A 27,878-nucleotide genomic window follows, 5' to 3' on the forward strand; every position below is an offset into this window, starting at 1 on the left:
TTGAAAATGTGGAAAAAAAATGTATTTTCACGGTGAAACTTCTGATGTCCACATTGTCAACATTTTTGGGAAATCTTTGAATATTTTTTGGTGGAAAAAAAGAAATGTTAAAAATATTTCTTAAGAACAATAAAAATAAATAAATAATCAGCCAAAATCCAGCAAATTTTGATGGATTTTGGTTGATTTTTTTGTGATTGTTCTTAAAGAAACTAAAGTTTTACTGATATATATATGTAATCACTTTAGATATTTTTAGGATTTTTTTTGGAAGATTTTTACTCATTTTTTGAAAGAAAGAATTTTCTTGCCAAGTTTGGGGGATTTTTAAAAAAAAAATAAAACTTTCAATGGAAACTTTTAAGGAATTATTTGAATTTTCTTCCTGAAGTTTTTGCAAATTTTCAGAAATTTGGGGAATTTTTTTTGCTGAATTTTTGGATTATTTTCAGACAAGAAAACAATATTTTTTGGTGCCTGTAAATGAAGACAAGAGGAGGGTTAAAGCCAAATTATAACAAGGCTAGAAACTCCATTTCTCTTCTAAAGCACCTAATTTGCTATCATTTTGTAGAAAATCATGATTTATGAGGTGAATAATTACAAATAGCCCATCTCTAAAACATTAAGCAATTCTTCCTGATATTCTTCAATGAGCACTTTATTGCCTGCTTGTTAAAAGACAGCAGTTTTAATGGTAAATAATAAAACTGTGAGAATCTTTTCGACTAACAAGGCAGCAAAGAAGTAATGAAAGGATTATGGTTTAATATGACACAGATGTATTTTATTTAGTAAATGGTCACACTGACATTACCATTCATACTCAAAGCAAAACTTACAATCCTAATTTCTAAACTAGATGTTAAAATATTTGAATTATCTTGCATGCATGTGGTATTATGAAGGCTGGTTTTGCATCTTTTAGCACGTTATTTCCTCTGTTTTCCTGCACTTCTTTGGCTCTCTCTACGCAATGTCTTGTCTCCTCTCCCGTGTTGTTATTTTTGACTTGCCATTTGTACTCTGCCAATTTTCCCCAAACAAATAAAAGGCAGCAACCCTCACTTCAAACACATCAAACGTATCAGTATTTCATAAGACGCGTTCTTCTGAAGCCGAGATGCAAGAAAACTCCCAGTCATCTGGACATAAACACTAGATTACGCCTTCAAAGTCTGATGAAAAACCGATGCCATTATTCTGACCTTTGAGGTTCTCTTAAGAGAGTTCAAGTAATTTGCTGACAGAGTAAAATAAATCTTTTTTTTTTTTTTGGGAAAATTCCGCCAATGTTTTCTCCCATGTAATCGAGGCCGAGCAGTCCAGGGCGCTGTAAATTTGTCTAACGTGGCCTTTCCTGCCTCCCTCTCTCTAGTGTCTACGTTTGCCAGCCACAACTACAATGCTCCCTATTTATAGCGCTTTTACCTCAGATATTAACTCTCTCCCCTGCTTCGCCTGCCACTTCCTGCCAGAGAGGAAATATGTGTGTGTGTGTGTGTGTGTGTGTGTGTGTGTGTGTGTGTGTGTGTGTGTGTGTGTGTGTGTGTGTGTGTGTGTGTGTGTGTGTGTGGTTTACTGACCTTTGGGAGCAACAAGCAACCAGACTACTGTTGATAGCAACAGGATTTTATGCTTCCAGCCCTTTCTGTCAAGTTAAAGCGAGGTGTGAACTGATGTTTGAGCCTTTTGCCTGTTTGCCTCTGAATTCGAGCACTTTTCAGCAGCTCATCCCTTTTCTTTGAGACATCTAGAGACGGGCGGGCCCACTGGGAATAAAAAGGAAGGCAAAGTGACAGCTAGTACAGTTTTCTGCGTATACAAGCTGAGCACCGTCTGTATCTATTTCAGGACCTTTGAATGAGTGTTGTGTAAGCCAACACCTAAGCAATGAGATGTCAGAGTTCACCTTCCTTTAAGGCCGTGATCGAAAGAAAAGCTGCAAGTGGCTGTAACATCCTGTTTTGAACATAAACACAGTTTTGCAGCCAGTGCCTTCCTCCCCGTGTTGGAAAAACAATCTGTCCTATCAATTTATTTCAGCCATCAGCCTCCCTGGTGGGCAATAATACCGATAATACGGGGCTCTAACGCAGTTTAAAGACAGAGGCACCTACGGAGAGAGGTTTAATAAAAGGTGGCAGGTGCTTTGAGTTTGTTTCAGCGGCTTGGACAGACATGAGAGACATGATAGGAAATCCCAGGGAGGAACAAGCTTGCCCGGTTGACGTGTCTGTCTGTCTGACTCGCAGGTCCCGAGACATTTTCTCCTGACATCACCTCCTCTGGTCACTGCAGGGTTACCTGCCAGGAATATTCCATGTCTAGACTTCCTGCCATTTTTGTTTGGGGCTCGTGAGCAGATTTTACAAAGCTTGTTTGTATGGTGTCTGTAAATACCTTAGATAGCTACTGTGAAGAGAAAATAGCAAATATTTTGCTCTGTGAACATCTAAAATGCATCTGTTGATGTTCAAAACAAAGTCTGAGCTTCAAAAAATGGCTCTGAAATGTCAGGCAGGAAGTGACTGTGGGTGAACAGGTACAGTTTCTAAAGTGTATGTGGAAACTTTGCTGCTTATTCAGACTTTCGAAGTGACAGATTGTGCTTAAATCCCCAAACCTTTGCTAATAAAATGAAATCAAACCAGACATATGAGTGCAGGTTGCAAATTTATTTCATGTCCATTCTGTTAGAAGACAGACCTTGTATTCTTGCTCCTTCACAAACAGCTCATAAAAAACAGTTACTTAGAAAAATATACACTGATGTTAGAACTGAAAAAAACTTGAGATTCAGTGTTTAATTCAAATATACAATTTGCATATGAAGAAACTACAAAACAGAGTCAGAAAATGTGCCTTCAATTGAGGCACGTTTCTTGAAGAGAATTGAGAGAGCAAGCATCCAAAAGAAGGCACATTTCAGTTTCTGAACTTCTCGTAAAGCTTATTGAGCCTACATTCAGCAAAAAAACAAAACAAAAAAAAACCCAAAACACTTTCATGTGTGCACAAAAGATGAGGGTAAGGGTAAGCCTCTGAGAAGAAACGTCTTCCTGCTGCTTTGCCCTGCCCGGTTTCACCCCATCTTTGATGCCCCCCACTTTCTCTGAAAAACAAACTTGAGCTAAATACAGGAGAGCCCAGCTACTGCTACAGTACTACAAACCTAAGGATAGCTGACTCTGGAAAGGTCATAAGGCTGAAGAGAGTGGGGGCTGGGAGATTTTCTTAAGACTAACCCTCACTTTCCCACTCCTGAGTTAAGCTGAATACCCAATAATAAAAAAAACAACTAAGGTCACTGCTCTTTGATTCAAACAGTAAGAATGTTCAAGGCAAATGTGTCATTAAGAAGCCAGTCAACATACTTTATCAACTATATCACTTTCCTTGCCTTTCAAACATCTTTCCCTTTCAAAACGCACCTATTTTTCTCACAATCCATCTTCAATCTCACTTTTTCGTACATCAACCACAACTTTCTACATCAGTCCTGACATAGTCTTTTAAAATCTTCTAGAAAGTGTTCAGTTTCTTTCAATCTGGTCAAGATCCAGCTCTCCCCCCAGCTGGAAAATGTCCCTCTGTGTCCCACAATCACCCTTCCAGAGGGTGCGTTTACCGTCCACGTCTACTGGAGACACGGGCCGAGAATCCACGCTACAGGCAGAGTCGCTATCCAGCTCCTCGTAGGATGAATCTTCATCATCGTCATCTTCTCTCGCTTCCTGCCGTGACTCCAGTCCCAGCTCGCACACAGCTGTGAAGTCAGAATCTGGTTGGCCGGTGGTCTCAAAGGAGGGTAGACTCGACTGGCAGCCGTCTGTAGCTGAGAAACCAGGGCAGCTTAAGCTCTGAAAAGTCTGAAGTTTCTGCAACGAGAAGAAGAGACAAAGAGAAATAACAGAAGTGTCGGTTTGTGCATCTTAGTGCGAGTTCACATTCAGGCTTTCACTGTAATGAGGTTGAAAAAGGGCTTGTCAGGGGGGAATTCGAGCTCAGGGTTTTCCAGAATGTCAGTTTGAGATTGGGTTTCAGTTTGGGTAGCCAAAAACCTGGCCTTCCCTTTCATCGACGCTATGTGAACATGTAAACATGCGAGCGCATGAGTACACACACACTGAACGCGCCATTGCAGAATGTACACAGAACTCTAAACCTTCTGGTTTGTTTGAGAAAAACACTGAGATGAGTTGCAAACCACAGAAGGTATCTTGTGTCAAACTGTGCTCTCGGCCTATTTATCACTGGAAGCCACTTTGAAACGCATACCTAACCCAGCCCTCTATGGTGAGGGACGTTTCTTATTTAAGCCATTGTAATTCGCAGTTGTTATGATGTTTTATAGTGCACTCTGAGGAGTGCCAGAGAGAATCTGCACGCGAACAATCGCTTGTCCTTTTGCTTTCAAAACTTGACCTTAAAGAGATTTCATTTGCCTAGAAGTTGCTCTCTGTTTGCTTTCATGCTCTCTTTCCACCCCGGATTCCTCCCTGCAACAAAGAAAGGCGGCCGTGCGGCGCAGTGAAAGGGTTAATGATCTCTGGAGTGCCCCCAGCAGCAGATGTTGGAGGCATGGAGGTGAATAGAGATGAGGTTTTCTCTATAAAGCTTCGGGCTTACATGACAGACACCGCTAATGTTCCCGAGCATGTGTAGAGACATTACTTTTCCTGTTACAATGAGCTGGGACTCTCCCTTTCTTTTCTGAACGCTCATTTTCCTTTTTCAATGTCCTGATGGTCCAAAAGAAAACTAGAACGCAGGATTTTGGCCATCTGATTTTAAGGTTGACTAGCAGCACAAACACTCCATACTTCATCTGCAAACGCTCGAGGTGATCATGAGGAGTGGGTGGCCTTTGCTGCAGCTACCCCACTGGAGTGGAAAAGGGGATTTCTGAGCCCTCGCTCTTCTGTCTCTGTGTTCAACCCCCGGTATTACCCCACTACAAATTATCACAGTGGAGGAGGAGACGAAAGCATGAGAGGAAGGAGGAGGAGAAGCAGCTTTTCCACAATATGCTTTCTATAAAGTCCACTAAGGCTGACTGAGATTTGGGTGGGTGTGGTGGAAGGTTGGGGGAGCAGGGTTAGATTTCTGCTGTGTACCCAGCTTGGCCAGATGAAATACATCCATGCACAGACACAAGTCACTAGAACCACACACACGGGCTCTCTAACCAAATGCAGGAATCTAACAGTGTACAGACAAATAAGTAGCACTTTATAGAAGTTGTAATCCTTAAAGGGCCACTCTGGAATTCTAGAAAAACACCTTTTGAAACTTAGGTACACACAATAAACATTTTAAAAAGACAGAAATATGTCTTTTTCTACTATTAGTGATTATTTTCGGTAAAGCCTCAAAACTAAAGATCATCTTGCGCTGGAATCACACCACTTGTGATGGCAGTGAGTTCTCAGACAACACATTTCAGCTTTAATTTCAATGCTAACCACACACCTGTCTAGTTTTGCGTCTGCTACCGTTGGGACGCTGCCACACAGTACCAAAATGGCAAAATCTTACCACAAACAGACAACAAACAGACGTGGCAAAGTACTTTAAACTACCTGAGAGGTTATTCCTGCTACAATAGGTCCACATTTTGCAGTGATGACTCACATGTGCACACACATCCACAGACTCACAACGTGAAGACGAGGCCAACCACGCTGTTGCAACTGGTAAATATTTGATGCAGCATTTTGCAGTTGGATAGTGTGATCAATAAAACCCTCCCTTCGCTCTAACTGCCTTGATTTTTTCCACACCTCACACCTTCTGTTTGCAAAGACTTGAGACCTTGTTGATGCCATCGGGGTTATTTAACTTCGCAAAGCTCCTCCTGAGTCACAGAAGATGTTATATCACAGGCTGCATAGTGCTTCGCAGTAAACTAGATTTGGTGTAGACTTGGTGTAGTGTTTCCTCAAGTTTTGAGTTTAAGTTGACATTGAAATAATATAGAAATATAACGTATCAACCACTGGGAGCAAGAACACTGGAAACGCAAAAGAAAGAGAGCAACACATTTTGTCTTAATACAGAAGACAGAAGAGGACATTGATGTCTGATAAGATGATGCTAAACTCACTAGTGAATTTGTCTTTTGCATTTTGGGAAACCATGCATGATTTCTGGGAAATTGTGTACACATGGTTTGGATATTAAGTGGGAAAAGTCAACTATTACCAACCATTCCATCAATAAATGTTGTCCATTAACACTATAAAAATGTGGTATGAGATACCAAATTAAGGATTATAACCCTTTTCCATTCATTATATCCACTAGCTTACAGATAATAGACACTATGCTAAGCACTGTGAGATGACGTGTTATGAATCTGCGGCATATAAATAAAACTGAATTGAACTGATTTGAATAGATTGCTCTTTAACATTCATACACATCATAAAATAAACACACTTTTATACATGTATCCGATATTCTGGGAGACAATATGCAGTATTTCAAAGCACAATCAACACAACTACAACATGGGATCAAAAAGCAGCTGCTGTGGGAGAAGCACAAGCCAAGAGGTTAGGCAAATACCCTCTTGATAATTAGGACAAACAACAAACAACACCCGGCTAGTAGCCACAGCAAAGGTCCTACTGCAACCCTGACGACCATCACACACACACAAATATAATGACACATGTCCTGAGAGGTGCAGGTACCTTACTATGCACTCTTTGTGCAAATTCAGAGTATGAGTTAACTTGTTTGGATTAGCTGTGTGCCGAAACGAGGTCAGAAAAACATCTAGTGACACACGGCTCTGGGAAAGACAGCAAACAGACCTCCAACTGCAAACAATTGTAAAACAAAAGAGAGGGCAGAGGTGCAAGCAAAGACAGGAGATTTTAACTCAGTGGTGACAGTCAAACTACACAGCGGCACACCTTCGGAACAATCATCTGTGTTGAGCCTGTGTGCCTCTGTGTGTGTGTGTGTGAATGCATCGCTTTGGTATGTGCGTTTGTCTGGATTTTACCTCACAACACACAGAAGGAATGGCAGGTAAATGCAAATGCCAGGAAGGAAGATGCAAAAGATAAATACGTGAGGCTGGCGGTGTTGAGAAAGTGCAGATAATATGCATGTATGAGTGAATAGAGGTGTTAGGGGATGCTTTACAATACAATACACACCCGGGACAAGTCACGACATGTCATTCTACACAGGGAGCGCTGCACCTTAAGACGCCCACCTAGGTGTTCCCACAAGCCTGCGGGGCTTGACACTCAGCTATGATCGCCATGTCTGCCATCTCAGGAATGGAGTGAGATGGAGAGAGGAGGGGAAGAAAAGGGCGGCTCTAACTTGGGGCTGGCGAGATGATATTAATAGAGAGGAGTGAGGAGTTTGTCTGCCGGCTTCCCTGCAGAAATAATACCCCCTTTCTTCGGCTTCTCTCCTGAATGCACTGGCATCCGAAAGCACGCATTCAAGCACCACACATCCCCTTTTACAACCGCGATTGCTAATGCAGCTAACCCAAACATAGCCTGTCATTGTTTTTCAAAATGTACTAACTGAAGTTATCAACTCCCCAAGTTGACCTCTCGCGGGCCTCTTCCTCAAAAGCAGGCGACCTAGAATGAGGAGATAACACTCCCCAGTCTGACTGCTCAGTGAGGAAAAAAAAGAAACAATGACGGGCCAAGGTGGAAGGGCAGCCAGGGATGAAAACGAGGTAGTGGACGGGAGGAATGAGCCGATATGCACGGCTGACAGGGAGGATATTCGAGGAATTCTGGGGGTGGCTGCACGTAAATCCCTCTGGTAGTCGAGTTATAGCCGATTAGCATGACATGCATCCCCAGAATTCACACCCGCCTTCATTGACGTGGTCGAGGCATCTAGAGGCCAAATTACACCATGTTCCACTGACAACACACACTCTGGACTTGTTATGCGTCAACCAGCATCCTTCACCTCTTGACTCTGCGGGACCCATCCACAGTTATTATCCAGCAAATTCAGACAATAACACACGCCTGCACCCCTTCCAGTGCAGTCAAATGTCACTAGGCAATTGGTAAGCTGGTGTGCCAAATACACATCTACTTTTGTTTTTCTTTACCCGGACCTTCAGGCAGTGTTACTCATCCACACGCCTATAAAACTGTCTGCTTAGGTGTGAAAAGAAGTATTAATTGACACCCTAAGGCAGGGATGACACCTTTTTTTTAGCTTGGGAGTGTTGTGATTAGACTCCCTCTTGAGAACAGAGTGACTATAGAAATGGAGAAACAGCATCACTGAAGCCACACAGTGGTCAGTCAACATGTCAAGTCTTCCCCAAAACAGCTAAAGTTCAACAGTCAAATGCAGAAAATGCAACATGATCTTTCATTTATAACCACAAGTTAAAAAAAATACCTTTCAAAAATCTCGCTAGATCCCATCAGAGGTGGTAAAATGTTATCTGCTCCCAACCCTGAAAGTAGTTTTTATGTTCTGTCTTCACTAGAACAGGCACAGGTTGTAACTAGCCCTGCGTTTCCACATTATCACTTCCTTTTCCAGACGGTTTGCCAGCTGTAAGCTTTCTCTTTCCCTTGGCTCTCACTGAGACAAACCATTTTGGTAACCTATAACAACCATGTGAGTTTTCAGCAGTTGCTTCTAGGACTTTTTGGTAATGAAATAAAGTGTGATATATTACAAACCTGCTTGTTTAGGCACAGTAGATGCAGCATTTGATCTGGATTAGTTTCTGACAAAAAGGACTCAAATCAAGTCTCAATAGCAGAGGAACAGAAAGAGAAGTAAAGAGAGCAAAATGTGTTGTGAATTATTCTGTATGTGCTGTGTAACTGGTTACTTTCCAGACTTGCTCAAGGGTGAGAAAGTAAACATCAGATCTGAGATGACACAAGCAGCATGCAGGACCTGACTCATATCAACAACACCGAGTACGTGCAATCACACAAGCCGACTGAAAAACAGCAACATGCAGCCGGCAGAGGCAACGTAAAACTCAATCCATGTGAGTGTTTGTGTGTATATGTGTAATTATCCTGCCTGATTTTTTCCCTCTGAGCAGCTGGCATGACTCGAGGAAACACGCCTGCTAGGCTCCATTACCCAGGCCTTGTTGTTCCAGCCCTGGCTAGATCCTGAGGGTGACTGGCTGGGAACACAGTTTTTGGGAAAAAGAAGGGAGGATAGACAGATAAGCTGATGAAACTTTCTAATAAAAGAAGAGGAAAAGGACAGTATCCCACTGCCAGGAGGTAGAAGAGAGGAACGTTTTGGGGTATTATATGAATGACATGAGGGCTGCAGAACAGAAATTTTCAGCAGAAGGTTTGAAAAACTCAACTTGGAAAGAACTAATCATTCTAGAATGATGGAGGTGCTGTTGGAAGGTGGATAATCTCCACTAAAAGTTTAAAAATTAAGCTGTTTTGAACCCTTTTCATATGGTGTAACACTGGCAAAGGGATTTGAAATATTTTTTGATGACTTTCAGATCTGGCATTGCATTTATCATATCAGAGTTTTGAGTTGCTGACTAAATGGTCAAATGCTCTGCTTTTGGTAAACATTATCGGTAACTTTTAGTAGCCAAAACTTTCCATACAGCTGAAGCTGCATTTCGTTTCGCAACCACATCTTCCTTTTTTGTGTTTTTTTATACCAGTTTCTTGCTCATTTTGTTGTGTACGTGTGAAGCCTCCATGTCAACAAACTTTAAATACAATTAAGAAACAAAACTCTCTATATTCAAGAAGCCTTAAAATCTTATAAAATATATTCTACCCCATGGACTTCTCTTGTAGATTAGTCATCAACTTACTTTTCTATCATGCAAGGAAACCAAAAAAAGCTATAGCAGGATGTGTTTGAGTTGATTTGCTTCTCGCATTGCACTTCCTGCGTTGAGACTATTGAGCATGCATGTACTGCGATGTTGATGCTCAAACAATCTAGTGTGCAGCTTTAAATGATATATTCAGGAAAGCAAAGGCAAATTGAACATTGTCTATGATCTGAGTTGTGCCTCCTTTCTGAGTACAGGCTTCCTTTGCTATCAGTGGCTGCTGTTAGTGCTACAGTTTCCAGAGCATTTAAAGGAATGAAAAGCTGATTGTGATACAAGCACTAAATCAAGATCTTTCTGGCCTTTGTAAAAACATCAGAGCATTGCCAAGCATCAAAACGATACATGTCATTAAAATACTTCTGCAGTTCTATTTTTTGTTTGGGTCTGTCCAGGGGTCATTTATACCCCCTGACTGTTCTGCTGCTTCCTCTGACCTTACAAAAGAGCAAACAAACTCTCGACATGGGGGGAAGCAATGTGGAATTCTATGCATCCAAATATCCCCACAATTAATCACCTTTGGTTTCTCTGGCTGCCTAGAAGTAGACAGAGGGCACAGGAAAGGATGAAGCAGTACAGCTAATAAAAGATGGAAGTACAGGACAGGAGTTTTGCAGAGAGGAAGCAAATATACAGTGAGAAGTCCAACCTTTGAATGGGCTGTTTACCCAACAGAGTTAATGAAATGATAAACTGGAGCCGGCTTGCTAGAGCGTGGGGCTCGGTAGCGTGAACGAACATGAGGAATGCTTCTTTAGTAAGCACCACTGCATGAGCACTAGGGAGGAAAGCCTGAGATCACTTATCCCTGAAGCCTCAGACCGACGACCCGGAAAACTTAATTCAGCTTGATTTAATGCAGACTCTGATCACACTCAGAGGGAGAAAGATCATGTTATGTTTGAGGATCTCTTGAACTTTCCTTTGGTCTAAGAACAAAAAGGCGTCTGTCAGTGAGGTAAGTGCATTTGGTCCAGGATTGAACTAAATGCAATAGGCATGATAAACTAAGATTAGGAAAAGTTACTCCTGATTTGTGCTCAATCAGCAAACAAACATGCTACTAAAGTCATAAATTAGTCAAGTTACAATAGCAGACATTCAAATGAATGGAAATATGTGTGTGCTAGTCGGTGCATGTCAGCATTTCCAGCTAACCTGAGTCATCTTTGCCAAGTCCAGGGAGGGACGCTGCTCCTGGGCATCTTCTGGTCTCCGCCGCTTCATACCAATCTTTTTGTCGTTTAGCACACAGGGCTGGGACCTACTCCGACTCAGACACCCCGTCCCCCCAGCCCTCTGCCCAGCTCGCCTCCCCAGCTCCGGGGTGGAGTCTGGAGAACTGGTCTCCGACGCCTCTTCCCTCTGGAGCTCTGGCAGGCTGATCTGCTCGTGGGAAAGCGAGAGAGGCCTGAGGAAGTGGTGGTTGTGGGAGTGGTGATGAGGATGATGCAAGGAAGGAGAGGTAGGGGAGACTGGAGAGGCAGTAAACTGAGGGTGGAGAGGCAGTCGCTGGTTGAAGCATGGCAGGTCCAGGGTTCCGTCTGAAGGGATGCTGGAGCGTGAGGGCAAGCTGAAGCTGGAGCTACGCTGCATGATGGGAAAATGGCCTCCCCCTCCTCCTCCTCTGACACTTCCTCCGCTGTGGCACCTTCGCTTCTCCACCGTCGTCCACACTCGGGAGCCCTGGGGCCTCCAAGACGAGCGAAAGCCGCTGAATTCATCGGAGAAGGACAGGGAGCGGCACTGACGTTTGCTCGGGGGCGCTGTGGGAGCCTGGCTGGTAGCTGTAGTGGTGTAGTGTGTGGTGGAGGACGTGGTGTGGGTGCCCGTCACGCTGCTGTTACCGAGACTTAGATCTCTTATCAGGCTGGTGATTGCTGTGGCACTGCCTGGTTCCTTGGCCCAGGGCCGGCTCCCATCCCACAGGCTCTCCAGACTGGCACCAGTCTGGCATGGAACTCTCTGCTGGATGGCACAGCCTCGCCCCAAGTCCAGCCACCTATCTGCTTCTGCAACAGTCAAAACACACAAACTCACACCAGTTGACCTCAATAGCAGCCCTTTCTTTGTACCTCTATCAGTACACAAAGTAATACGGGCAAAAATTGCATTATGGTAGTGAGAGCACAGTGAATTCTAGCTCTCAGAAAGGCACGAGTATCTGGAGGGATCATTTAGTATTTAACCACACGAACAGAAAGACACAAACAAACAGAAACATGCTTAAGGCAGTGCTATAAAAAATAAGCTGTTTGGAAGAATAAAAGGGAGATTATTGTCTGCCAGCTTAGAAGAACCACACAGCTAAGCACTAAAGCCAACAGAAAATCATGTGCTCTGGTGCATTAAATAAAAAAAAGTGTTATCAGTTATTCATCTCCAAATGAATGACAGGATAAAGCCAGAGGAAATAACACTACAGTCAAGTTGCCCAGTGCTGCTCATGCATATCTGAAGTGAAAGCTGAGGAACAACTAAGGGGAAAAGAAAGTGAGAGTCTTATTCACTTTCTGCAAACATGAAGGCATTTTATGACAGCAATGTTTTGCAAAGAAGTTGGCTGTTTTAATGAAGAATTTAGTAGTTCATTATAATACACTGTATAGTATATGATTCAACAAGATCAATGTGTTTTGTCTCAATATTTTTCAAATTAACAGCTAAAAGACACACGAAGAAGCCTCAGCTGCAAGTTGCAGGGGCAGAAACAAGGTACTGTCATCATTACTTTTGTGCACTACAGGCCAAAAGTTTGGAAGCAAGATCAAATTTGTACAAAAAAAGATCATAGTTTTATTGGGATACTTTGCAACAAAATAAACATGATTATTATATTATGAATAACTCAGCAGAATACATTTTTACTATAATTATCAGGTATTTGTATCTGTAGTCTTGTTTCTTTACTCAGCTGTTTCTGTGGTAGTTATAGAGATATGGACACAGTTGAAATTTATTGGGATTTTTGTCTGCAAACTCAAAAAAGCCAAAGAGCTGAAGTGAATAATGCCAACTGTGATTTGTGTTTTTACCTTTGTACTGAAGTTGTGGCTCTTGCAAATCTTCTCAACCCTAAAGCGTCTCGAGACAATTTGACTGTAATTGGCGCTATATAAATAAAATTGAATTGAATTGAATTGAATTAAAACTAAGCCCTTCTTTTCTTTTGTACACATTTATTCAGCAATTGTCTGGTAACATCAATGTATACCTAAAGGTAAATTTAGGAAAATGGTGCATATCAATGAAAGCAAAGTCTGATCATGCAGTAAATACATCCCAAAATCCATAGAATTCATACTGTTTTTTTAAAAATTATTTTTACCTTTTTAAGAAAGACATTAAAAGCAGAAACTTGAAGTTTCTTCCAAATGTTTGCCCTGTATTGGCCTTTGCTTCCAAACTTTTGGTCTGTAACGTAGCTAAAGATGAAAAAACTACAACTATCAATGGTAAAAATCCTTGGTTACCAATGAAATCTGTCTCCCAGTCCAAAACAGTCCACTGCCTGTTACAGATGCTGTTTTTGAGGTATTCGGCTGACAAACAAGCATCATTCCTGACTATTTAAAACCTGCCACAGGCAAGAGCACTGATCCCCAAACCATGAACTACTAAGTAAAACAGCTGGCAAGTTACACTCATTACTCAAGTGGTTAAAAGGGAAATTTTTCATAAAGCAGTGTAACTTGCCATTGATCTCACCATCAACACAAAGAGTCTATCACAAAGCTGTGGGTGATAATGCACCTTGCAGTAAAGTGTTATTGTGGTTACAGACGCTAAGCCAAGTGGTTAAGTTGTACGTTTCTGACAAAAAAAGCGCCTCGCCGATCCAAATCCCAGCCTTCTGGATGCTTGTCTCTAATTTTGGCATGCTGTCTCACAGACTACTGCACGGAAATCATTGTTTTGGGCGGACAAACAATGTACGGGGGCTACAGTGACGACCTGACAGGAATGTTAGGCAAACAGCTTGACAAAGGGAGAAAGGGATGAACTTCAAAAAGGTCATCCTTTGATGGCAAGACTCAAAGTGCTGGTTGAAGTAACGAGACATGTGAGGGAATGTGAAGGTTAACAGTGGAAAAAGTGCCACAGTCCTCACTGTGACGTCACTACGTCTTATTGCAAAAAAAAAAAAAGGGGGATAGTGAGTGAAACTGGAGGGGGGGATTGTATTTACAGTCGCGCATCTTTTAACACAGGGGGTAATTATTGCAAGACTAACAGAGCCGAGGGGAAATTGTTGACATAGGCAACAGCATATTCAATTACAGTTGACTCCCATGAGAATGCTGTGCAACGTTGTGTGGAGGCAGGTGCACCCTGATCATGAGAGGGGGATGAGTGACAGACGGGGAGAGGGAGAAGTGAGAGAGAGGGGATAAACAGCAATGCTGGTCTTCATGGTTCAACCTTTATGGAAATAAATGTGTGATCCGTTACGCTATGACATCTACGAAGCATCCCACCCAACCAATGCTACTGTTCAGATTCGGAATGAATGCAGAGAACAGAAGGATGAGATGTTTTAATTGAAGGAAAAGCAAAGCAGAGAGGGAAAAATGGAGATAACTTACCCGCACAGGAGAAGAGGGTGGTCCCTCTGCTCATGGTGTGGAGCTCACGCTGTGGAAAACAGGCAAATACAGTCATTGAGGGACAAAGCAAACCAAAAAGGGCAGTTAAATAAGGATTTAACCTTCCCAAAGTTGCAAATTAACCAAACAAGCAGTTTTAATTTGTTAAAGTGACCTTAAGAGGCTCACTTAACCCTCGTGTTGCCCTGCAGGTCAAAACTGACCCGTTTTAAAGCTTGAAAATGTGGGGGGAAAAAAACAATTCACAGTGAAACTTCTGATTTCCACATTTACAACATTTTTGAACATTTTTTGGTGGAAAAAAAGAAATGTTAAAAATGTTTCTTAAGAACATTCACAAAAAAATCAACCAAAATCCAGCTGGATTTTGGTTGATTTTATTTGTGATTTTATTTGTGAATGTTCTTTTATTTGTGAATGTTCTTAGATAAAATATTAGAAGTTTTACTGACATATATGTAATCACTTTAGATATTTTAATGATTTTTTGGAAGATTTTTACTCATTTTTTGAAAATATTTATAAGAATTTTCTTGCCAAATTTGGGGGATTTTTTTTTTTTTTTAAAGAAAACATTTAAGGCAAACTTTTAAGGAATTATTTTCTTCCTGAAGGTTTTTGCAAATTTTCAGAAATTTGGGGAATTTTGTTGCAGAATTTTTGGATTTTTTTCAGACAAGGAAACCATATTTTTTGGTGCCAGTAAATGAGGACAACAGGAGGGTTAAAGCTGCAGTTGCTAATTTTGTTATATTAATAATAGAGCAGATGTCTATGTGTAATGCAAAGCAAATTAAAAATGAACACCTGGTCTGCAGTTATTTTGCAGGAGCTTTACAGCATCTTGCAGATTGCTGTTTTGTTTTAACTGCCTACAACTTGTACTGTTTTTGGTTCACTGTCATTACTCTCATCAGCATCACTTCCAAAGACAAGCAGATGTTTTCAGCGATCAAATTCTGATAATCCAACTGTAAGCCACCTGCTCCGCACAAAATGTTTGGTGGGCAGTGGAGCATTTAGCAGCTGAACAGACAGATTTTTCCCTCAAGAGTAAACAGAAACATAACTCCTAACAAGTTCACTGAAAATATTTACTGTGGGTTTGAAATAGAGTGTTTTTATATTATGACATTCCCTCAGCCTAGTTTGGAAAGAAAGCTAAAAACAGGAGAAAAATACTACGCTATGTAAATATTCAGTAAGACTCAAAATGTGTCTCCTTGTATTTGTAAGACAACAAATTTCTCCGCATTGCTTCACAGAGAAACTATATAAACTAAAATCACACTGCACCAGTTTTACACTATGTTTATAAGGAACAAAGACCTTTTGGAGTATAAAACAGTTTTGTCGACACACACCTATCTTTCAATCAGACACCCATCCTCTCTCTGAGTTCACTTCTTATGAAAGGGTGGTGGCTGTCTGCACAAAAAGACACAAAGGAAAAAGCAACAACACTACACTCTGACTCACCTTGAGGTTATCACCACAACAAGAAATCTGTTTTCTAAGATACAAGATACAGAATCCAAAACAAAGTGTATTGTGTTGGAGAAAATGATAAAATTACAGAATTCGTACACTCAAACCTGAGGCCAAAAAGAGAGAAACTCATTTGCAAAGCTTGTGGGCCTGCATGCAAAATATGATGAGCCAAACAGTTCCTGGTTTATGTACAACAAACACATCTTGATGGTAATCTGTGCTAAAGAATGTTTCTGGTGCGTCTCCATTTGAGTGGTTCAAGGAGTGTTTGGATTTTGTAAAGTCCAGATTTTATAGATAACATGAGGAGAATTGAAGCCTATTCTCCTGTGCTGTCTGAATGGAGTAGTAAGATAAAAATAAACCCCTTACTTTACTATCAGAACTGAAACAAGGGTGTTGGTAAAAAGAGAAATAGTTCTCAGGAGTGACCTCCCAAAAATGCAGCACCAAGCTGCCTCACCTCATTGAAAGTTGCTTGCTACTACATGTAGGAGCTGGGAGTGTAATTCAATGTGGAAGGAGCCCTGACATTTTTGGAAGCATCATGCAGCCACTACGCCTCATCATGCCTTTTATTTCCATCTGTAATGCGTCTCCACTCAGTTCTTTAGCCTGAGGTATGTTTAGCCTATATTAGCACAAATATTGAAACCGAAGACAATATCTTGGCGGACCCTACTTTTAAAAAGTAAAGAAGGCCTTCCAAGTTTACATGTTAACATATTGTATTTTCAACACTGTCAAATCCAGCATCCCCACTGGACAAGACATCTGAGTTTATATAAAGTGGGCCAAGCTAAAGGCTGCAATGTTACTCCCTCCTTCAATCTGAAAACCGGTTCGCTTTGTGTGAAAAGTTTCTCTCACCAGCCGCCTCTCGATGTTCTTGGACCTTACATCATTGACACCCTTCTTCTTTTCCAGTGTTTTCGAGAAAATGATCACCATGGTAACAAGTAGCTCTGCTCCAGTCCGTCGGGGTGCAGGAAAAGGCCACGGGCAGCCATCTTAAATGAGGGCGGAGGGCAGATAGTGCATATGGGCGAAGCAGATGAGCAGTTGGTGACGTCCCATCTGAAGTGCAGTGCTGATGGAGGTGGTAGAGGTAGCAGGGTGGTCCTCAGACTTCAGCTGATCCCTGTGGAGATGGAAAGAGAAATGGAGCAGACAGACATAAATATCAATTTAACTATTCTGTCCACTGGCACAAAAGTTATGGGCAAAGAGATGGGCTAGTGGGCCAAATCGAGGTTCCCAAACTTTATCACGGCTACTGTAACTTCTTCTCCACCACTGTATGGTATCAGAATAAAATCTAATAAAACCAGGTTAATAATGGACATAAAAACATAACTGACTTCATTTCAAGTCTTTCTGCACTAAAAATGTAATGTAATTGCTGTTTGTTCACTTGGTGCACAGTGCAGAATGATGTGCTCTATGTGCAGAGCGTGACAAAACAGGGCGGAAAAGCTTCTCTGTTCTCACATTAAATCTAAATTTACATATGTGTACAATTTTGGAAACACCACACCTAGTCAATTATAGGAACAGCGGGCATTATTTGCAGTAAAAAAAATACAAAAAACCACAGCAGACATACATTTTTATTCCCAGCAGATCTGTTTTTATGTCTTAACACATGTACGGAAAGAATCTTTAAATGAACCAAGTCATATGTAAACTGCAGTTTGAATTTTACAGCCTTGGAAAAATGATTTGGTTCTCACAAACAGGGATAAGTGGCAGCCAAACAGATATGGCACGCAAATACAGCAGCAGTACTTTCATTCAACCACACATGATGCAAGTCACTGTTTATCTGCTACATGTCGAGTCTTGCGGGACGATGCAGAACATATTCACGTGTGTGAGCAATTTTCCTGCCAATTCTGTATTATCAAAAGCTGCTGATAGTCTACAATTACGAACTGAAAAGTTAAAATGTGCAGAATCTTAAAACAATGCATCATTATTATTTTTAAATGAATGCAAGAAATACTAATAAAAGACATAGTGCAAACATATGGGACTGCATTTTTAAATTTGGTCCATTGTTAAATCTAAAGGCTGACCTCTGGCCTACTGCAATGATTCACAAAAGGATCATTTTTTACCTGCTAAAACCTGTTTTTTTCCACATAAACTTGAACAACCTTGCAGTAACCACTGAGTTCTCCACATAGCTACACACCTATAAGTCTCTGTAAACAAAATGTGCTGCGATATGCTGAATTGATCCCTTAACCCTGCGACTAATGAAACATTTGCCCCGTCAACATAATGCACGGAACATATGGCAACCCAAACATGCAACAGTGAGAAAAGTTGAGGTAATTCAGGAAAAGACATCGCTCACGTCACATGACTACAGATGTGGCTAGGAAACTTGAACAGAAAAGGAACGTATATGAAGCTGCGGTTGCCTCATCGGCTGCCTGCATCGCAGATGGTGAAGCAAAAACGGTAGCCGCTGCAGTAAACACAACTCTTAAAAAAAGCTTTGGAGGGGATTATATGTATGGCAGATGGTACATATGCTTTTTTTAAGAAGCATGCCTTGTCATGTCTGGTCTGCAGCCTTTCTGATGCTGCACAATGCATGGGAAAGATCTCGGCCTCTCAGTTTCTTTAGTAGGAAGTTGCTGCAGTGACTTTGGGCTTGAGCTTCTCTCCTTCATTAACCAACCGCCAAACACACTGACAGCATCCAATTAGAGAGTACCAGCACGGTTCACATCCCTCTTTCAACTGTTGGCTAATGACAGCTTTCTACTGTGGAGCAACACATGAGGCTAATGGATCTTCCAGGCCGACTATGTTGTCCTGCCCGTGTAACATGTGGTTTCATGTTAAGTAAGGACTGTTGCACTTATATAGCATACTTTAGAGAGTAAGGGTGCAAGTGTGCATTGGGTATTAGTAGTAGTATTTTTGTGAGAAAGTAACTTGTGAATAGAAAATGGGGAAATCTTAAAATAAAAGATACAAAGGAGGTTGTTTGCACATGGATTGAAAATAAGTTGAATGTTATACCAGTGTGATCACAATCACAATGTCATCTCTGTCCCTTCCCTCCTTCCCAGCCCCATGACTACATGAAGACTATAAATGTTTCATGTAGGCCTGCCTCAAACCAACTAGCATATGACTCCCATTATCTCCATTTATCCCAGAGAGTCAGTGGAGCACAACTGGGCCTCAACAGGCAAGAGAAGCCAGTGGTGGTGGTGGGAGTGAGAGGGGAAGGGAATGTTCTTCGTGATCAGTTTTGCAGATTACTTTACTGATTAGGCCCGACACTGAGTTACCGGTGGGGTAATGTAACAGCGTTTGTGTGTGCGTGCTAATCAGAACGGTGGATGAAGAGCATGACGGTCATGTGTAAAGGTTGTTATGAGAGTGCTGTTTGACTGATGCAGTTAGGAAGTGTGACCTGTTCCATCAGGGCTGAAACCTCAGCAGTCAGAGTGTGTATGTGTGGCTGTACATGCATGTCTGTTTATGCAAACCTACACTCTGGTGTGTGTGTGTGTGTGTAGTGACTGGCAAGTAGGGTCATGGGAGAGGGCAGACCGAGTGTGAATTCAACCCTGGAGCCATGCTTACTTAATGAACCGACTTCTCATGATGGGGAAACCAGAGCTTAATGGACAGAAAACTGTAGAGCACTTGTGTGGAGCCTTTAAGGATCACATCAGCGTTCAAAGCAAGTTCTCCTTGTGGCTACATCTCGATGTTTGAATGGTCTTTTGTTTGACTTGCTGTCACACTAACAAAAACTGAGGAAGAGATCAGTTTGCAGGACACCTCAACTTTGATGGATCACTCCTACACTGACAATTTCTATTACGTAGTGGGATAAATATGGTTGCACAAAACCTAAATCTCATAAAATCTCAATCATTCAATGCTGGTATCTTAAACCCAAACTTATCATCAAACATCAAAGTGAAGCGGCTCATTTGATCATTGGTCTCATCATTTATTTTTACAATACTATAAAAGGCATTGTAGATATGACATGAGGAAGGACTCTGCAACTGGATGAACAAGAAATGTGACAGTCTCAGGAAAGCAGTCATGTTTTTCCAGTTTGAAAATCAACAATACCAATCGGTCATCAAGCGTAAGAAAGTCCTCTTTTAATCATACATCCACCTTTTAATAAAGCCTGACCAGGCAAGAAGGACCAACTGTGACTCGTAAATGTTACGTCAAATGCCATCTCCGTCATTAATATTTGATTAAAATGAAGGAAAGCCCTATCGGTAAATGGAAATATGTGGGCCTGTAAGACCATTGAGGTTTGTGTAACTAAATTTGACATTCACAGGGGATTAAAATCTAATGGTACTTCCAGTCAGACTTGTGTATGCTGCAGTGCAGACAGCAGCTCTTGGCTCACAATAGTCAATGACTCAGGAAGGCACAAGAAAGGGCAGCTAAGATAATATGGCTCTTTGCCCAGGCAGTGATTTGTACAGGCAGATGAATAGAAGCCTATTTAGGCCCCCCTTAAAGTTCTGTGACGGGGTGTTTGGTGTCCATCACTAATTGGCTCAGGTTACTGCATACTTGTGCGGAGTGCGTCTGGTGTCAAGACTTTGATCAGTGGCTGCTGCTAAAAAGAAACTAATTCATTTTACACTAATGAAATGATGAGGAGCAAACAAACAAACAAAATACTGCATGAGTGAAAAGCCTTGTGCATATCAGATTATTGTTTTGATTAGTTTAAATTTAATTTGTCCCTCCAGTTTTCTCTGACATCGCAATGGCATGTGTTTCGGTGAAAGAAGCTGGAATCTGTTTTACACAGTTGAAATGGCCAAGAAAAACAAGATGAAAGCATCAAAAATGGACATTTTTGCAGTTTGCATGAGTAAAAGTAAACTCCATTCTTTTGTCCATGATGTGGATTGTTAATTCAGGGTGAACACACTACCACCCCTGTCTCAGATAATGTAGTCGAGGTTGTAAAAATGGTCCTAGGGAGGTCAAGACATACCATTGAATCCTTTGGCCATCACCCTAGTACCCACCGGCGAAGGAACACTCGCCAAAAACAACACACCATCACACCGCTAGATCTTCAGAAGTGCATAAACAGTGAAGTGCTCATTCAGTCAAACTTGATGCAATGTCTGTAGTCAAATTCTGGCCTCCTTTTGCAGATTCCCCTGAATGTTTCTCTAACAACACTGGCCATTAACCTCTGCATAAATACCGCCAGCACTTAAAGTTCCAGTGTAATGAGCAATTTGCTGAACTATTACCATGGAAAAGGTGCAGTTACCTGTAACTAGAAACCTGCAATGAAAATAGAAGCATGAATCATAATTCAAAGAACTTCTTGAGAATTGCTCTTTCTTAGGTGTCACTCTGCCTGTCCAGTTAATCTGGGTGATCTTATCACTGCTCAGCTGGCATGAAGACATACTAGCATAACTTGCATATGTAAGCACACTTCCCTTTGCAGTGTATAAGTTGTACTTCCCTTGTGGTCACATGCCGCTGCTGAATTGGGTGTGGAACGCGCTGACTTCATTACCAAATACATGAAAAGCAACAACCCCAAGTGATATCCACCAAGCATTGTGACACTGAGTTAACTTCACACACTAGCCTTGTCGACCACTCCTGTTTAAAAAAGGGAAGACACAGTAAACTAGTGCAGCTAATATCACATTCTGCCATCATTTCACATCAGTAATTATTTTAAACTGCATCATGATGTAAGTGAGTGGGCTCACTCTTTAACATTAAAAAAGGCTATCTTAGCATTTAACATTTCTGCAATTAATGTCTGAGAGCAGATAATGTAAATCATGAAAAAATGATTTAGTTCCACTACGAAGCTTTTTTCAAGCAAAATCAACAGAGTAAGATTGCTCACTGATATTTCAAGGGGCCAGTTTCTCTCTGACTTACTTCATAAAACTGTTGCTACACTGCTTCTAGGAATTTAATGGGTAGCCATGGCAACCAAACCCAAAACAGAGGACAACAGTGACAACCCGGTGATCCTAAAAAGGCAGACGTCACCCATCTGGTTAAGGATAATGTCTGGATAGCTTATCATTTCTTTATCAGTGAGTGTGTTTGTTACAGGAAACTGGACTATTGAGCAAGGCCAGTTTAACTCAGCTGCAGAACATTGACGTGCAACCTGCAAACAAGTACAGCTTTATTTTCTATCTAGGCAGCCTGAAATTTATTCGGGGTTGACCCCTATGTCTCGGACCGGGACTTAGTTTACTGAAATCTTAAGAAGCTTGACAGGCGTAGGATCAGGTGTTTTAGTTTGAGTAAAGGAAGGTATGGGGCCTCTTGCCCCCTGGAGTAACCCTCGCATGCCTTGACTCTCTATACATCAGGTACCCCACTAATTACACTGCCCCCCCCATCAGTCCTTGCCTTTCTGCTTGTGGTTTCTTCCATTATCCATGAGTGCCTGTTCTGGTCCCTGCACACTAACCAGAGCTCTAATCCATCAGGGATGCATTACATGGGAGCCTCCAGCACTGCTACCAATCTCTTGCTCAGCTCGAAAAAGGGGTACCACTCCTATGTTGTGTAAGCAAGTGATGTTATAGACTGTCCCGACCAATCAATCTATAATGTAGCATTATGCCATTCCATAATGCCATGTTCACATCGTGGAGGTGTGGGTGGCTTGTGAGTGCGTATGGTGGGAGAACGTAAACTATGAGCAGCATTCCATCGGCCCATTCATTCATTCATGACGGGGCTCAGCTCACCATATGGACCCTCTGACTGCTCAGCATAGTGTGTAGCAGGGGTTTAGCACAGATAAGATGTTAAAAGCCAACTGAAGCCGTGTTATTTTGGGTGTTTTTGCTGGAAAACCACCTATAAAGTACTGGTTAGACAGCTGAAAATAAAGTAAAATCAAAAAGAAAAAATGTTGGAGCTGTGAGTTCTCCATTCTGCACAGCTAAACAGGAAGAGAGAGTGTTGTCAAAACATTGTTGTAAATTTGTTAGTGGTGAAAGGCTGGCACATGTTTTAGCATTTAAAACTCATCATTTTAGTAGTTTATTTGTTTCATCTTACATTTATAGAGATGTTAAAGAGCTGTCAGAATTGTAAGGAGGATGTGTGGTTTGATCTAATCTTTGCTGAAAGACTCTAAAGCAAATCAAATTCTTGTTGGATAGAAGTATTATATCCCCACTGTGTAGTGATAAGGTCCATATGTTGGGCAACAAGACAGTAGAGACAGAGGAATGTTTTACTTTTTCCACACTGCAGCTGCATCCACAGTAAAAATCTTCTTTTCGAAATGCCATTTCAAAACAAAAATTATCTCAAGATGACCATTCATGCACACAGGGTATGCACGCACTGGTCTAACCAACAAGCAGAGGGTTAGTTGCTTAGTTGTAAACAAAAAATACCAGAGGAAGAACAGCAATGGTGAAAATCAAGACCAGAGACTTCTTTGGTTGGACTGACACAGAGTAGGAACTGTTACTGAAAATAAGTAATACAGGCTAATGTTTTTAATTTCCTTAGGAAAAGGGTAATGTGATGGTGGTGTGATGAATCAGGTATGGGCACCTAGTGACTGTTCAGAACCAATCAGGAAACAGATGTGGCTGTCTATAACTTCTGAAAGTCTCCATTTCTGCCCATCAAGACTACCAAAATGGGTTCAGCAGCACTTCCAAAAATCTTTGTTTTAGGGTTCCTGCATGCCAGAGTAATGTGGATGCTGGGCATTAACGCAGCAAAAATTCTGAATTTTAAAATTGTATAAATGTGGAAATAGCCAATAAGTAAGAATAGACATTATTTTATTTCTCACAAAGTTATGCACAAAAATATTGGAATATAGAAGCTTAAGACAATCTCTCTCTCTTTAGCCACAGTTCTGTTTGATCTCCATCTCTGTGGTCTTAAATTTACTTCTTGACATTCTGCAGTGAGTGGGCTGATGTGCTGCCAACTGGTTGCAAATCTTGCTAATTGTTGGTGTTGTTTGGAATCACCTGCAGGGATATATAAAATATACATGTAAAACATGCGATCAGACTCAACTTCAAATACTGACAACCCGTAGTTACTGTAGAGGCCTATGTTGAAGTGTTGCGACAAATGTCACCAAAAAAAATTGGCTGTCTTTGTGCAAGCAGGATTGTCAGGTCACACTGGCTCTGGTCTCAAGCCTAGGCTTGTACAAAGAGCCACTTTTGCAGGATGTAACACATTACATGTCAGGCTAGTACAGGTCTAGATATCAGCCATTGCGGTTAACTGTAGAAGTTCTACACGTTGGAGGAGAGACTGGATGCTTTGTTACAACTGTGGAAAACAGATTCTAAATGTGTATCAAATTAGGCTGTCTGTGTCAAACACAGAAACAGAAACTTTCAGTTCTCTTTTTTCAAGGGATGCAATTCAGGGATTGTTTCATTAGACTGGAACTACAGACAAGCCAAATTCGCATCACATGATTCAGACAGAAGGTATATGATGGCTGGCGTTTTGAAGTAAAGACAATCTAAAGGAAAATAAACAGCACTGGCATTCATAATAGGGGTGACACAAGGCAGGAAACCACAAACTAATAGCACACCTGGGCTATGGGGCTTTCCAGAATAATACAGGTTATGCACACACACAACATATTAATAGCATCAGACGCTCAATATGCAAACAAAGTGCCTAAAAACGAAGCCCCAAGGGTGCAAAGTCACTCACGTGAGAGTGAAAATGCAACACTGGAGACAACTTCTTTTTTTAAAAAATGTAAGATGATTCCTCACTATCCCTACATAGCAACACTATAGTGGGATGTGTCGATGGGAGCATTCCTATTGCATCCCAGAATGCTTTTCATCTCTAAGTAGAGTCTGGTGCCTGTCTTGGGGGGTTGGGGGAGTGCTTCTCTGGTGTATGTGAGAATGCCTCTTTTCTTTTCTTTTCAGCTGCAGGTCTTTGGCTCTGTGGGCGACGAGACGCCAGACTTACAAATCTATCATGTTAATGAGGAAGGAATATACAAAATGAGGAATAACGGCACTAAAACAATTACACTGAGAAAGTGAAATGACCAAGGTGTTTCATTTGAACTCCTTGAAGCCAAATGGTTGAAGTTTTAGCATGTGTGTTGCAACAGCAGTTATGACTGCAGGTCACAGAAGAAAGGGAAGCTTCTGAAATGAATAGAGAGTACCATGGAGGCACAGACAGGCATGGCTAACAATCCTTTTCTGGTCGCTTTGCATAATGCTCCGAGCCAGAGGACGAGGGAGAGAAAGAGAGGCAGGGTATAAGCGGAACAGAAAGACATACAGCAGAGAAAAACAGGCTAAACGTGAGACTGAAATATACAGGAAGGCATAAAGAAAGAAAAGTGAGGGGGTGAAAGTGGCAGCATGTGCGTCAGTGTGTGGACTGAGCAAGAGTTGTACACACAGACGGAGAATGGGCCAGTGGCTTGCTCAGCATACAGGCACACAGCTGCCCACTGACAGAATGGAGCTCTAATAGGGCCCTTTGCCTGCAACACAAAGACATTGCAAATGTGTGCGTCTTAAGCACACACTGGAGCGCAGAGCGATCCCCTTTAAAAACCCACCGGCCTTAATTGCCTCCGTAAATTATGTCTGTAGTATGTCCAAAACAAGCCTAAAGACTAACAACGCCGGGGCTGCTCTGGAGCACAATTGCAGTGCATCAAGTTGTGCTTCATTAAAAAGATTAAAAGCAAAAAAGTGATTGCCAGCAAACGTGACGAAAATGTGTTGCTTGCTTCTTCCTCATTAGATAGATAATGGGTTGAATATCTTTTAAATAAAGATGCAAACATTCCGCAACATAGAATACAAGAAAAGTTAATTGCATAGATTTTAAATTGTCTCCAGGAGTTAAAATAAACTTAAAAAACACCTAAAACTGTGCTAATTTTTGATTGCATTTACTCAAAATGTCCTTGCATGTTATTTCTTGTAAGTCCAAAGTCTTTGCAAACCCAAATGTGTAATGCAACTGAAGTCTGTCACTTTGAACTGAATGAAATTCTATTTTTAAATGTACCAAAACTCAGTTACTGACACCAGAATAGAACATGTTCAGCCTAACCCTGGTCACATAAAATCATAGATGGAAAATGCTTGTACACACCAACCTGCAACATTCCAGCAGAAGTTTATTTTGGAAATCAAAGCAAGGTGCAGTCATGATAATCCAAAGGCAAGAGAAGAAATGCTCAAAGCAGGTTTCCCCCCTAAGCCAACCAGTATCTGTGAGGCACCCCTATCAACATCTCCTTTGTAATTAGACACTAGAGCTGACACGTGATTAAATCTTTGCCCAGTTCTCTGCTTCATTTCCAACCTGAACTTCGGCTGCACTTAGCATTTATGAGGGCATTTACTGAGCAGGATCTTTAACTTGTGCACTTCCTGTTCAGTTGACCGAACTGGTCGACCATCGCTGTAAGTCGACCACCGATAATGGTGGCATCGAGAAACATTTCCATGTGTTTTGCAATTAGGGCACCCTGGTACCAAACCAGTTCCTCGTGGTACCGTGTTTATGGTGTCCACAAAGATCAACCAACTGTCGTGCAATAGCCAAGCGGGCAAAAGACAAGCACCAACACTTACTTCCTAACCCACAAAGGAAAGGAAACAACACTGACAAATAAGCAGTTTAGTGCTTTGCTGCCACAGTGCCCTGTATTCACAGTGTCTTGGCTTTGGTTTTGAATGCAATAAAGGAGTTGCAAAATGAGCTTGCTGTGGCCAGCCTCATTTTTATGTCAGCCGATAATAAACTCATATTACAAATCTTCTTATCAGTATATGAGCTCTTATCATTGTGGTTTCAGTTTCATTAGCACATTGAGAACATAAACTTGGTGTAAGCGACTCGCTGTCACGTAGTCATAACAATAAATGTGTATTTTGAGTCAAGGATGCAGCTTTATATTTATATAACTGCTAATAAAACAGAAACCAAATTGAGGAAGAACAAAGTGGCTATTAGTTTCGACTCACTCAAGTCACAAAAAGTACCTCTTTTGATGCCTTGAGAAGCACAAAAATTAGTAATTACAGATCACTATCTGAAGGGGGAACAAAAAGCTGAGTGTGTGGTGGAGATTGGGGAGAGATATGCCAACTGAGCCTTATGACTCAGAGCACTCAAGCTTCTCTCAGTATCTTCTCACAGGTTGTGGTGAAGATCTGAGTGTGAATATATGCTGCAAATTAACCACACTGCCTCTCCACCTCCTGGTTCTGTATCTAACACCAGCTTTATTACCCTGGCTGGCAGATGAAGGGGAGTTTGTGCACCCCCTCTAAAGCAGAAACCTTAGCGCAGCAACAGGTTGATCGAGCAGATTTGATCATATTCACATGCTGACACTCACTTGTAAACAGCTGACTGAGTCCAGAAACATGACAATAAATGATCTATGACATCCAGAGTGCTACACGCTAAAAACTGCACTTTTTTGTTCCAAATCTGGTTTGAAAGTAGCTGATGCATTCATGAATAATACATCCATAAAAAAAGTGTTTTCTGTGCCTCGAAGTAACCTTAAAATGTTTAATCAGCCACAGAAGAAGCCCAGCCTGAACATAAGTTGACTTAAGTGAAAGAAGAAACAAGCCCGAGCACAGTTATAACACAATCTGAGCAAACATCCTACTACCTGGCCAGCAGAGGCTCTTTCGAAGTTAGGTCATCTTCAACAAAGGGAATGCAAAACAAAACAAAACGTTTAAAAAAAAAGTTTCTCGCAGTTGCAGCCGCCCGTTCAGCGTCCTCAGCGCAGGACTGAGCAGGACTGCGAGCAGCTGAGAGCTCGCTGCTGCCTTCAGCCCTCAGCATTGATTGTAACTATATCCGCGTACGCACAACTCCAGTCGACGGGG

General features: G+C 41.5%; 1 protein-coding gene across 2 annotated transcripts; it reads right to left on the bottom strand.

The window, feature by feature from the left end:
• Nucleotides 1–2,663: 2,663 nt before the first annotated feature.
• On the bottom strand, nucleotides 2,664–27,810 carry LOC111580097 (protein FAM53B-like). Of its 2 annotated transcripts, XM_023287680.3 has the most exons (6): nucleotides 27,656–27,810; nucleotides 16,828–17,098; nucleotides 15,831–15,894; nucleotides 14,446–14,494; nucleotides 11,018–11,871; nucleotides 2,664–3,881 (listed from the first exon to the last, which is right to left on the bottom strand). In XM_023287680.3, the coding sequence occupies exons 4-6, from the start codon at nucleotides 14,477–14,479 to the stop codon at nucleotides 3,537–3,539; spliced, it is 1,233 nt and encodes a 410-aa protein (XP_023143448.2). In that variant the 5' UTR covers nucleotides 14,480–14,494; nucleotides 15,831–15,894; nucleotides 16,828–17,098; nucleotides 27,656–27,810; the 3' UTR covers nucleotides 2,664–3,536. The 2 variants fall into 2 exon arrangements, with proteins under 2 accessions (XP_023143448.2, XP_023143447.2); XM_023287679.3 differs by lacking the exon at nucleotides 15,831–15,894.
• Nucleotides 27,811–27,878: the final 68 nt, after the last annotated feature.

Source organism: Amphiprion ocellaris, chromosome 16 (assembly GCF_022539595.1).
Source record: "Amphiprion ocellaris isolate individual 3 ecotype Okinawa chromosome 16, ASM2253959v1, whole genome shotgun sequence".
In the NCBI taxonomy this organism is placed as follows: Eukaryota; Metazoa; Chordata; class Actinopteri; family Pomacentridae; genus Amphiprion; species Amphiprion ocellaris.

Excerpts from the sequence above, each read along its gene's own strand:
- LOC111580097 (XM_023287679.3), bottom strand. The coding sequence starts at position 16,908 with ATGGTGATCATTTTCTCGAAAACACTGGAAAAGAAGAAGGGTGTCAAT. Across the intron at positions 14,495-16,827 it reads AGAACATCGAGAGGCGGCTG|CGTGAGCTCCACACCATGAG; the intron begins GTGAGAGAAACT and ends TGTTTTCCACAG. Across the intron at positions 3,882-11,017 it reads ACTTGGCAAAGATGACTCAG|AAACTTCAGACTTTTCAGAG; the intron begins GTTAGCTGGAAA and ends TTCTCGTTGCAG.